Raw genomic sequence first — 13779 nt, forward strand, 5'->3', positions numbered from 1 at the left:
GTATCAAATTAGTATCTACATTCGATATATATACTGCATTCTAAAACCTGAAATAGTACACAGCCATTTTTACATGCTGTATAAAGGCTATATTTATTCATTTTTGCCATTCATTTTGATTAATTATAACTCTCAACCTCTTTGTTGAGGAAAGATAATGTCACCACAAATATTTTGGTTTACACACACACACACACACACACACACACACACACACACACACACACACACACACACACACACACACACACACACACACACACACACACACACACACACACACACACACACACACACTAAAGTGTAGAAAACAAAAAAAACATCCAGCATGGTGCCTGGACATGTGAAGGAAACACATTTCAAATAAAATAAAACAAAATATAAATTGCATGTGACACAGACAAGGTGTTATGCATGAAATTGAAGCAAAATAGAGGATAAAAAAACACTCAAACTTTCCATAATGGTAATTGTTGTCAAAAATAAATCTGTATTGTCCTTTTGTCGAAGACTCCTATTTACAGGGGGACACCTGATCCTGCATCTGTGTGAAGTTTATCGCCACGACAGCGTGTATGACACGTGTCATGACATTTGCGTGTGTTCATATTGAATGACCTGACCACAGGTAAGAAAGTGTCCCTGTATGTGTGTGACTGAAACATGTCATTAGCTGTGTAACGCAGTAAGGTTCAGTGTGAGCATGTGTGTGTGTGTGTGTGTGTGTTTGTGTAGTACAGCTGGTTGTGGCCATGTACACAAGTAGATAGTGCTGCAGGCATCACATTTCCCCCAGTACGTGTTTGCTATGTGATACTGCAGTGTACCTGTGTGTGTCTGTTTGTGTGTGTGTGTGCGTGTGTGTGAGCGATAGCCCCAGGTCCTGTTCCAGAGCAGCGATCACACACCGACAGACAGTGTCACTGAGGCGAACAACTAGCGAAGCATTCAGAGCTTCTGACAGGATGTATTGTAGGATTCTGAGAGTTCTTCATGGTCTCGCTCAGCGTCTGCAGGGGTGCACCGAGGTCAGAATAGAGTGACGCTCCAGATCTGGACCCGGGCCGTCTCCACGACCGCTTTCGCTGAATAATTCATCCCTCGGCTCGGGACTGGTTGAAAATGAGGAAGGAAGCGCTGGTGGTTTGGATCAGCCTTTTGGTGCAAGGTCAGTTCTGCGTGATGTTTATATCTGACCGGTACCGTAAAGCCAACTCTGACTTTTGTCTACATTTGCTGTCGTACCCTCTGCTCTCCTTAGTGTCCCACGGTGCTCAGGGACATTATGCCCGCAAACTCCTGGTTGACCTGATGGAGAACTACTCCAACGCTCTAAGGCCAGTGGACGACACAGACAAAGCCCTCAATGTCTCCCTGCAGATCACCTTGTCACAGATCAAAGATATGGTGAGTAGAGAGGAAACTCATATCGATGGCCGAAAGTGATCTAGTCAGATGGGTCTTTAAATTGTTTAAAGAATACTCCGGTGTTTCAGTACTTTGTTAAATGTTTTTTTCTGTGCAGGATGAAAGGAACCAGGTGCTGACCACGTACCTGTGGATCCGGCAGGTCTGGTATGACGCCTACCTGAAGTGGGACAAGGAGGACTATGACGACCTTGAGATGATCAACATCCCCAGCGACCTGGTGTGGAAGCCTGACATCGTCCTCTACAACAAGTCGGTAACGCGGTTCACAGTGCACCTATGACGCAGCAGCGTGTGTGTATGACTGACGTGTGTCCTCTCCTCTGTACGTCTGCGTAGGGCAGACGTGGATGCAGGTGCATCCAGCACTAATGTGAAGCTGCGTTATAACGGAGAGATCGTCTGGGACTCTCCAGCGATCACAAAGAGCTCATGTGTGGTGGACGTCTCCTACTTCCCCTTCGACTGGCAGCAGTGCAAGCTCACCTTCGGCTCCTGGACCTACAATGGCAACCAGGTGTGTGTAAGCAGGGGCTGACGGGTGAAGGAGACAGGGATCACATCTTTTGTCTGGTTTGAATCAGTTGATATTCTGGGTTATAGACTATTTAGGAGGCTGTAAATGCTTAAAGGATCTCTAACTACTTGGTTTTTAACTATGCAGTATGATTGTTAGTCCACATGACATTAGCACATTTGCCTGTGTGTTGATACCCACAACGTGCGTCCTCTGCACAGGTGGACATCAGTTTGGGGATGGACCACGGCGACCTGTCGGACTTTGTGGAGAACGTGGAGTGGGAGTGTCACGGCATGCCGGCGGTCAGAAACGTCATGATGTACGGCTGCTGCTCCGACCCGTACACCGATATCACCTACACCCTGCTCCTGAAGCGCCGCTCCTCTTTCTACATCTTCAACCTGCTCCTGCCCTGCTTCCTCATCTCGTTCCTGGCCCCGCTGGGCTTCTACCTGCCGGCCGACTCGGGGGAGAAGGTTTCCCTCGGGGTGACGGTGCTGCTGGCGCTCACCGTGTTCCAGTTGCTGGTGGCTGAGAGCATGCCTCCTGCAGAGAGCATGCCCTACATAGGTTTGAATTATTTTCGCTGCATTCACTTTTGCCTCATTATTGAACTATAGAAACTACACAAGAATAAAAAGTAGTGCTGGGCAAGTTAACGCGTTAATTTCGCGTTAAGGCAATCATTAATTAACGCCGGCAATTATTTTATCGCGCGTTAACGCATTTTATTAATTTATTATAATTTAATTTAATTTTTTTTTTTTTTTCATTCATTATTGAACTTTGCCATAACAATGCAAAAAATCCATGCGATTAATCGCGATTAAATATTTTAATTGTTGCCCAGCACTAATAAAAAGTTATGGATCATGAAGATAAAAATATTTATAGTAAGTCAACAGTAGAAGATACTCAGTCAAGATTTTGACTTAGTAATTCTCAATGTTTGCTTCATGTCTTATACTCTTGACTTATCATGTCATAATGTTGACTAATCATGAGTATTTGATATCATGGATAACTTCATCCATTTTCCTGTCAGAAATGGGCTTCCGTATAAAACTCATTTATGCATCTTGAACATAAACCCGTCAGTTAAATAGTGTGTCTATAAAGATGTATCAAGGACAAGACACTTCCATGGCATGTCTTTCCTGATCATTGCTGTTGTATGTGAATGCTCAACGTCGTAGTCTACAAATCAGGGCTGCTGTGTATGTGTTGTCTTACCCCTCCATGAATCTGTCCTGTCCGTTGTCCTCTCCTCTAGGAAAGTACTACATAGCCACCATGACTATGATCACAGCCTCCACGTCTCTCACCATCTTCATCATGAATATTCATTTCTGTGGCCCTGAGGCCAAGCCGGTCCCTCACTGGGCTAAGGTGCTCATCATAGACTACATGTCCAAAATCTTCTTCGTCTACGAGGTGGGGGAGAACTGCACCACGCCCAAGAGTGAGAAGACCCCGCTGTACCCGGAGGAACCCGCCAACGACGGTGCCAGAGGCGGCCACCGCGGCAACCATTTCCACGACTACCGCCACGACGGCGACCCGTACGAGTACAGCAACGGCCACGGCAAGCATCACAAAAGCCAGGCGAATGGCAACGCCAACAACAGCCGCCACCAGTACAACCACAACAGCAACCACGCAGCCAAGCTGGAGAGGGGCGAAGGGAAGCGGGAGCCCACACAGCGCTACCACCACGTTGGGAGGGACGAGTTGGACTACCAGGCCTCTCCTCATCCGCGAAACCTCCGGCACCTCAATGGAGGGCCGAAGGAGCAGCTCCTCTACCCCACGGAGAAACTTCAAGTCCCAGCCTGCCCCTGCTGCTGCCCCTGCCTCCAGCATAAACAGGTGCGTCCACTGCGGCATCTCCGTTTACCCACTTATCTGATTAATTCTCCGAAAGTTTCTTTAAGTGCTCGCTCTGGTTCGTCTGTGTCTCATCCTCAGGTGGTGAAGAACATCCAGTTCATCGCCAACTGCTTCCGCGAGCAGAAGGCCACTTGTGTCAAGGCCGCAGAGTGGAAGAAGGTTGCCAAGGTGATGGACAGGTTTTTCATGTGGATATTCTTCTTCATGGTCTTCCTCATGAGCATCCTCATCATCGCCAAGGCATCCTGACAGCCTCCATCATCTTATTACCATTGCGATAACTTTCGTCCTCCCGTCATCGCTGGAGCTCAGCACTACTCAAGACTCATCCTCATTTTTACTTTGATGCAACACCAAATTACTGTTTTATATGTGTGTGTGTGTGTGTGTGTGTGTGTGTGTGTGTGTGTGTGTGTGTGTGTAAGCGTGTGCGGTTGTGCAGGTTCATTGTTGCTTTTTTGCTTTGACAAAAAGAGGAAAAGGTCACCGCGCACAAGTCATCCGATTAACTGCGCGAGCGCGGGGAGTCCATCAAAGCCTCTCGCTTCATTAACGTCAGGTGTGACGTTGCATGTGTGACGGAGCAGTGGAGCGGTTAGACAATCCCGGCCTCGCCTTGAACATGCATGAACTCTCCATTATGGATGAGCTAACAGAGAGACATCCAGCTATAGGCGTCTCATTACTTACACCATGTTTTAGGGTGAATAGATGATGCCGTTTTCCAGAGTCGGTTACAATGAGAGCACCAGCAGATTAACCTTGATAGGTGACACCTCAGGCAAATGAGGTAACAAATATTAAACTTACAGATATCAGCATGAAAATTCCACAGCTGATTACTTACATCGAGACAAGTATTTGTTTGAATTACAAGTTTTCTGAAAATGTTACATTTAAATATCCAATGCTTTTATTCAAAAGTCACGGACGCAAATAGACAAAGTAGTAAAATAAATACCTAAATGTGTTTTTATTTTTATTTCCACGAGTCTGAAAGACACAAAATAGTCCAAAATCTCAAAATGTACCAGTTGCTGGAAAAGCATGTTTTTACCTGGGGTGTCTCGACTTATGAAACAACCTCATACATGATCAGAAAGAGGGCGAATTCCATGGCCTTCATTGTAATGATCATTAGTCTTTAGTGTTTAGTGTCTAGATGTTAAGAAACTGGTTTAAGTGAATTGTGAATACTTGAGTGAGACTTTGAGAGAAAGAGTGAATGTTTACTTTACTCACATATTCAGACCTTAAAGCCTACTACCTCCACAGCGTAAACTGTGAATGTACTGTACCTTTTGACTCATTTTAACACTCCGCTCATTGGTCCAGTAAAACACTTTGACATTAAATATGGTTTTACTCACTGTCTCAGCAGTTTTGCATTACGATACAATTCGAATTAGTTTTACGTGATGAAACTGTCAATTTCTGTATTTCTTTTTATGTCTTTTCATTGCCTCATACTTTTTTCACATATTCTGGGAAGTCATTCCCCTTGATCTGTTTGGAAAGATAAACTAATAACCAGCAACAGGAAGGTAAGAATAGGCAAATATATCTTTTTAAAGATACTGAAATGTATTTAATCGTTGCAATAATATGAGCCATCATTAAGGACACACACACGCACACACATACACACGGTGTGACAGATATGATGCTCTACACACAGTTCAGCAGCCAGGCGATTGAATGAACTGTGTTGTTTAGTTCATTCAATCACCTGAGAGAGCCTCTAGAGCAGGGGTCTTCAACGTTTTTCAGGCCAAGGACCCCCAAACTGATAGAGCGATGGAGCAGGGACCCCTGACTATATATATTGTATACAATTGTGTTTTATATTGAATGGGCCTAGTGCCATGTATAAACATACCTCTTTATTGTGCATTCAGCACACTAAGCTATTCAAATAATACACATGTTCATATATTCATGTTTTCATTTTAAACAGGTACAGTGAGTAGGGAGGCCGTGCCACTGCCATTTTAAACATACCTTGTCAGCTGATACCAATATCAACATTGTCTGTCAATTGCATGATAATCATGCACACAAGCTTTTCAAATTGATGTTTTCATTTTAAACGTGGAAACGAAAAATGAGTGATAGCCTATTAGTACCATTGCCATGCATAAAGATACCTGTTATCTTTCATACAATACTGAACTATTCAAATAATGGACAGATTCATGTTTAGAGAATTCTTTTTTTTTAAATTTTCTAATCAACCAAAGATTTCACGGACCCGCTGCAGTACCTCCGTGGACCCCCTGGGGGCCGCGGACCCCCTGTTGAAGACCTCTGCTCTAGAGGGCAGATATGCTATAACCAGAATGTTCAGTTACTGACTGAACAAATAGTACATGCATAACAAAGAGAACATGTAAGCACATATATATAGAAAGTCCCGTATAGACAGCTTTAAAATATCAAAAGACATCTGTGAAGTTTATTAGATCCACTTCTTGAGACGTAACAGTACAATTTTTGAAAGAAGAGGTAAAAAAAAGCTACATTAATTTTGCATATTGTTCAGACCATTGCTGAACAATTGAATCTTCAACATCAAGACAATACTTGGAAAAAAATAGAGCCTTCTATCGAAACAATAAATGAATGGGATTCCCCCACTAGTGAGTCCTCTTATTCAAGATTTGATTGTGAAAGATACAGTAAAAGAGAACGAAAATAAGAACATTAGTGATGATAAACTAAATAAAACAAACATGTGTAGTGCCTTGAATAAACTAATTAAGTGAAATTAAGATATTAGTTCCTAGTTTTGTGTGATTTAATATAATTTCTAATTTACTTATAAAAAACAGCCAGTCTTCAGTCTTTGTTAAGGCAGGATTTAAATAGAGTTGTAGTAACACAATCAATGTGGTACAAAATAATTGACACCTGTCTGAGGTTTCAGCAGCACACCATGCTAGAAACAGTCAATAACTTGTCTGGTAGATAACATTACACAGACTGACCTCCGCTTCCGTCTAGTGGAGCTCGTAAACCAATACACACTGTGTACATTTCATGTATCAATTTAAGTGTAGAACATCTGGAGATGCAGCACTAACAGCATGTATGAATGTTTTTTAAATACATTTCTAGCCATTACAGTGGCAATGTTGGTCTGTTGGTCGGTCCACCACTTTGGTCCAAACTGAAATATCTCAACACTATCGAATAAACTTTTGTTCACACTTTCCTGACCCCCTCAGGAAGAGTTGTAGTAACTTAGAGATCCTTGTTGGACATTATTTTTTTTTCTCCAGTGTCACCGTCAGGTCAAATACTTTGGTTTATGGTCTAATACCCAGACAACTAATGACAGCAGTGTCAGCAGTTATTTGTGTTTAGAGCTGATTAGCAAATAGACAAACTAAGGTGGTGAATATTATACACCTGCTAAACATCAGCATGTTGGCATCATCGTTGCAAGCCTGTAAGCATGTTCTGATACATTTTTGTAACCGGTGTTGCACGAGAGCATGTGGAATTAGCAAACTTGGTAAGAAGCCATATTACCGCCAATGAAGCTTGCTAGAGCGCTGACTCACAGTTTAACATCTCAAATGTATGCAATGTCCATTCTGGCACCCACCAATACAAAAAGACATTTTCCATGTGTAACTTTAGCCACCACTCCGAGGTGAGTTGTGTTTGCCTGCAGTCTTTCCTTTGTTTTCTCTCCGACCAACAGACGTAACCATGGTGTTGGCTGTAAAGGGTCTATTGATCCCTGGTGGTTCCTAAATGACAATTAATCACTTTTAAGATAAAGAGACACAGCAATCAAATGACGAGTCTGTTGGACTTTGATCACACCCCACAAACCCCTCTTGTACAATATAGCTACCCCTGCCTGCTTCCCAGATCTTTGCCTCAGCTGGACCATTGACCTCTTGTCTACTCAGAGATAAGATCTGCTGTTCTGAGTGTTTCAGAGACAGACTATTGCTCCACACTATATCCGGACTGATATTTGAAAGACGATGATGGTGATGGTTAGAGTTCAGAGGGGGTTTAACACATCATAGGGCCAGACACACCCACAAGGTTGGGATCTATATATGTTCTGTTCTCTTTTCTTCTTGATTCATAGAGCCACGTGACGAGAATCAGCATGTCCTCCATTAGCAAGCAGCTGTCTTCTATCAGCTGTGCAGGTAGGTTGGGATTCATGTTTATTTCTTTGACCGGATTCTTTCTTTCTGTCTTTCTTTAATTTGAACTGGAGCTGTTGCGATCAGATATTCACGACTCAATTATTGTGGCCAAAATAATGAATGAAAACGATTATATTGTGCTATCCATGGATCATTTGATATAATCACATGTGTATTATTAACATATTTAATCGAAATCTTTTTTTGTCTCTTAAGGCAAGAGGCCGTCTTCCTCCTCCGCTGAGATCAGATTGGTTTTGCTTGGGAAGACTGGCAGCGGGAAAAGCTCCACCGCCAACTCCATCTTGGGCCGTAAGGTCTTCGACTCAAAGATCAGCAGCTCCTCCGTCACACAACGCGGTTGCACGGTCTCCGGAGAGTTTCGAGGGCGACACCTGAAGATCCTGGACACTCCGGGGCTTCTGGACACCAAGCAGACTCCACAGGAGGTGCAAAAGGAGTTGAGGAGGAGCGTTAGCCTCCTGTACCCCGGGCCCCATGTGTTCCTTCTTGTTATCCAGATTGGGAGGTTTACTCAGGGGGAGAAGGATGCGGTGCGGCAGATTAAACAGGCAATAGGTTTCAATGCTTTGAATTTCTCCGTGGTGGTTTTTACCCATGCAGACCTTCTGGAAGAGAGGACATCCATAAAGCATTGTCTGATAGACAGGTCCAAGGATCTTGCCGAGCTGGTGGGCGGATGTGGGGGCCGGTACTGTGTCTTCAACAACCAGAGCTCCAAGAACAAGGAGCAGGTCTCAGAGCTGCTTGCCTTGGTGGACATCATGATGCAGGGTAATGGAGGAACGTGCTACGGCAGCAAGATGCTCCAGAAAGCAGAGGAAGATCTGGCTTGGGAGCTACAGGAAGAGAGGCGGCTGCTGAACGAGAAGGATGAGCTGTTAAAAAAGAAGCAGGAGGCAGCCGTAAGAGAGTTGTATGAAAAAAAACTAGAGATGGTTGAGCAAAAAAGCAAGAGGGAGATGGAGGAGCTGGAGAAAAAACAGGAGCAGGAGAAGCAGAAGGGGGAGAAACTGACAAGAGATCTGCAGGAGGCCTTTAGACGAGTGGTGGATGAGTATGACAAGAAGGAGAAGGAGAGGAGGATACAGGAGATGGTGAGAGTGATGGAGATACGTAGAGAGGAGGAGGAGAAGAGGGTCGCTCTTCAAGATACGCTTGACCAAGTCACTAAAACGCTTGAGGAGCAGGAGGAACAGGAGGAGGAAATGACAAGAGCGATGGAGGAGAAGATCCAAAAGGACAGAGTGGAGAATGAAAAGAAGCAGAGAGAGAGGGAACTTCAGCAAATACAGAAAGAGCAGAGGGAGGAGATGAGGAGAGACGCTCTGGAGAAAGAGCTGGATGAAGTCACCCAGTGCTTGGAGGAGCAGAGCAGGAGGGAGGGGGACAGGAAAAAGCAAATGGAGGACTTGCTCCGATGTGAGAGGCAGGAGCACCAGAGAGAAAGGGACATACAGATGGAGAATCAGAGAGCGGAGAACAGGAAAACCATGGCCCTCAAGCACGAGCTAAAACTCATCAGGGCGAAGGTCGAGCAACAAAAAGTGAGCGAGGAGAACCTCAAGCGGCAGCTGGAGGAGAACCAGCGGAGGGAGAGGGAAAGGTGCGACAAGGGAATGTATACTTTGAAAAAGCAGTTTCACAAGAAGCCGTGCAACGAGACGACCCAGAAGAAGTCTGCGGAGAAACACAGCTCAATGACTACTGTGGCTGGATATGTGCAAGAAATGGGACTGGTAGGGCTGAACGCAGCTTTAGAGAGTGTCAGAGCTCCCTGCTGTATACAGTAACATGAACCTTTTTACTGTGGATTTATCATTTTAAAGCATAAATAAACTCATTGTTACTGTCTTTTTTCAAGCATATGTGTAAAGGTACAATATTGTGACTTTTAAATTGTTATTGTTATTAGATTTAACCATTAATTCCCACTTGATTATCAACTCCCACCCTCTGGTTTGGACTGCCTGTCTCTGTCTGCATCATCTCGATCTGTATTCAAACAAAACCCTGTTGCCATTAAAGATCAAATATGACCTGAGTGCTATTTTATTTTTATTTTTAGTGTTCCTCACTGGTGCTCCAACTTCAGCTGTGCCATCTGGTTCTGCCTCTGGGGCAAAGCGTCTGCTTTTATCCACAGCAGCATTCCTGTGAGTGTGTGTGTGTGTGTGTGTGTGTGAGATAGAGAGCTGTCTATAGTAAAATGAGACTACGGCAAGCAGCTGGTTAGATTAGATTAGCATAAAGACTGGAAACGGGGAGAAATAGCTATAGCCTGGATCTGTCAAGAGGTAGCAAAATCAACACAAGCAAAAGAGTGTGCTCGTGAAGCTGTTCTCAGCCGTGACCTCATTTTACACGTTTAGTCCGTTGCTCATTATCAGTCGGTGGGATAAGTCTGGGAGCAGGAAGGGTGGGAGAGTCTTCCTCTCGCTTTACTGTCAAACGTCTGTGTGTGATCATAACAATCCAACTGAGAGCTGGACTGAGATTTCTATCCAGTACATATCATGCAAATTGAACACTGATTTGAAACAGCGTCTCCCCCTGAACCAAATGTATTTACAAAACTCTGTTTAGCTGATGTGGTGTTATATTATGAGTTCTGAAAATACTATAAGGTCACTAATGACTGTTGCTAATTGCAACAGCTTAGTACCACAGTCACATTTATATCATATTAATACAATCAGTGATAGCTGAATACTTCAAATGCTTCACATAAAGTGAGCCTATATGTGATAATGATGAATGCTAAAACAGTGAACATATCTATTTAAAGGTTACATTTAAACATTCGCCGCCCATAAACTACTGGTCATACCAGACCAAGTAAGCCTGTTGCAGAAAACCCCTGAATGTATTGAATTAATGGTGTCTTTTATTGGTAAAGAATTTACTAATTTGTAAGGGATATGTTTTATTTCTTGATTCAAAAGCCTTGTAGTCTGGCATGAAAATAGTTTGGAATCTTGGCCACTCATGTGGGTCAGTTTCTTATGTTCCTGTATTGTTCTTATTTATTCAGCAGTCTTCTGTTTTTAGACCTTACTAATCAAATTGTAAATACTCTTCAAAAAACATTGAGAAAAGAATCATCAGCATTGGTGACTTACGATTGTAAAACCAGCAATACATTCCAATGCAGAGGAACTGTTCTTAATGTATAGCTGGTATTTCTAAGGTTTCTCTGGAAACGGCCACAGTGAGATGATTGACATGCATTTATCCAACATTCCAGATCACTTCTTTATATCGTGTTGGATAGTTTAATCTATAAAAACTCATCTATAATGCACCATACTTCATACAATTCGTATAGTTTATACTAGAACCTTGATCTTCAAAGTGACGAGTAAATATAGTTGTGTGTGTGGTGTAAAAAGTACATTTTTTGCTTCTGAAATATAGGTGAGTATAGAAGTATAAAGTAATATGAAATTGGAAAACTTGAGTAAATGTTCATTTCCACCACTGGATTAAATATACAGTATTTTTTACATTCTGTGGATAAACAGAAATACCTAAAATATTGCAAAGATTTGGGTTTATTTTGTGGACATAAGTTCTTTAATTCTGACAGAGAAATGAGGAACTACAGACTAGTTGTATATTCCTGTAACACTGTTATGCGCTATTATTATCCAAAGTGTTCCAACTCATGTAAAAATTAATGAGCAGTTTGTTAAGTGTCAACAGTTAATTAATAATCAGTAAATACGGTTCAAACCATGAAATTCTGTTTTTATAAAATAGTTAATGTGACCTCTTAATATTTCTATATTACAATATGACTTGTCAGCAGTCCATTCCACAGTTAGATAATAATGAATACATGTGATTTATAATTACTTCTCATTCATTTAGATGTCCACATGATGGCACAATAAAAAGTTTAACAGTGAAGTGATACAGAGGCGCTATACTCTTTTATGGGAACAGTGTGTAACATTTAGGGGGATTAATTGGCAGCAATGGATTACAATATTCATAAACATGTTTTAAAATGTGCATTCTCTCTACGGACCAGCAGGGGGCGGCGACTCTGGTTGCAAAATGAAGTCAGGTTCTATGGAAGTCTATGACAAAATGTATTTACCTCAGTTAACATTGTAACAGTGGCGGCCGTGCATTTTAGTGAAGGCCCATTTTATACCTGGGCCTTCACTGCTGTCTTACCACCTACTAACCTCATGATGGCACCACAGCTACGGTTATTTTTTTCTAGGGCTGTAACATCACGTATTCGTTTTAAACCGTTCGGTACAAGGCTTACAAACCGAACAATAATACTGGTGCATTTGGAAAATGCAGAAGCTTAAATTGTGGTAAATATAACGTTTTCGGTGGACACCGGTCTGTCTGTCTGTTTTGCTTCCGGGGTCAGCGTCTGACCCCGGAAGCAAAATAACACGCAGAAACTCACGCTGTTTTGTAACAGCATGTTACCTCTGGGTCCACCTTCAGGACACAATTCACTTTTTGTGTTTGTTTTTTGCAGAGTGGTATCCAAGAGTAGCAATGATTTTTTTCCTCAATTTTTCATCCTTCAATGTTTTTTGTTTAATGATCATCACATCTTTACTGCCAGCATGGCCTGTTAGTTGTATGTGTGGAGAAAGCATTGCTTTTTTCTGTCTAACAAACCCAAGTTCATGCTTAATTACCAAATGAAATACTTAGTATTATTCCTGAAGTGTTTACAATCCGTCTTATATGTTCATCTTCTTACCTCCCTGACCGTTGATGGTTTCTCAGAGCTGTTTGATATGTGGCAATGCTTTGATCTGTGTATGGACTGATTTAAAATCCTGTGTTCTACAAAGTAATCCTCATGACTCGGTGTAGCTGCTTGTTGACAGATGCAAAGCTGTTTTAAGCCACTATACATGTTATATTCACCATTTAAGAAGCTTCACAGGAACTCAACATGACTGAAGTTGAACCAAAAAAAATCTCACAATACAAACGTGTGACTTTAGAGGACTCGAGTGTTTTATTGAATGCAACACCAAACCAGTGAAGTTGAGAAATGAGTCGGAGCAGTTCACACAATCCTGCAGAAGAATGACCAGGAAACATCTGTAAATAAAGAAACGTCCTCATTAATTATCTCAGTGTTTCCACAATAACACACATTACTTTATATATATATATATATACACACACCAGTATATATTTATTTATTTCACTAATAAGGACCACGGCAAAAACAGTATGAGTTTCGAGAGGTTTATTGCATAGTGGAATGATTGTTAGATTCAAGAAGCGGAAGGGGTCGAGGGATGAATAGATATAGGGTAGGGGTAGAGGGATGAAGGGATGTGGGGTAGGGATGAAGGGATGAAGAAATTAAGGGATGTAAGGAAGACGAAACGAGGAGGGTTTGTAGAAAGGAGGTTAGGCGATAACTATAATTTTGTGGTTCAGTGAAAAAAATTATCACTTTAAAAAAAGAAAGAACCAATGCTGATTGTGGAGAATGGAAAATGAAAGTCTCCCATTTCAAGGTCCAATGCCTTGTCTACCCATCCGTCCACCCACCCATTTATAACTGTCACTCTAATTCTTAAAGTTTTTTTGGGGGGAGGCCAGTCACAGGGAGTAAACTATGTTACAGTTAAGTGTTGGTGACCAGTTGTGACACGTCTATACAGGTTAAAGGTCAAGAAGCTGCTAATAGTTCAACCATAATTGAATGAATTTTTTGCCGTAAAACTATAAAATATTCAACGAGAA

At 42.3% G+C, this 13779-nt stretch overlaps 1 protein-coding gene across 1 annotated transcript; it reads left to right on the plus strand.

Moving 5' to 3' along the window:
• Window positions 1-1122: 1122 nt before the first annotated feature.
• chrna9a (cholinergic receptor, nicotinic, alpha 9a) lies at window positions 1123-4087 on the plus strand (the record flags this gene model as incomplete). Its single annotated transcript, XM_079278233.1, has 7 exons — window positions 1123-1168; window positions 1262-1407; window positions 1526-1680; window positions 1768-1945; window positions 2167-2518; window positions 3222-3817; window positions 3917-4087. 7 exons carry the CDS (start codon window positions 1123-1125, stop codon window positions 4085-4087), a joined length of 1644 nt encoding a protein of 547 aa, XP_079134359.1.
• Window positions 4088-13779: the final 9692 nt, after the last annotated feature.

This window comes from Melanostigma gelatinosum (assembly GCF_949748355.1).
Source record: "Melanostigma gelatinosum genome assembly, chromosome: 11".
Lineage (NCBI taxonomy): Eukaryota > Metazoa > Chordata > Actinopteri > Perciformes > Zoarcidae > Melanostigma > Melanostigma gelatinosum.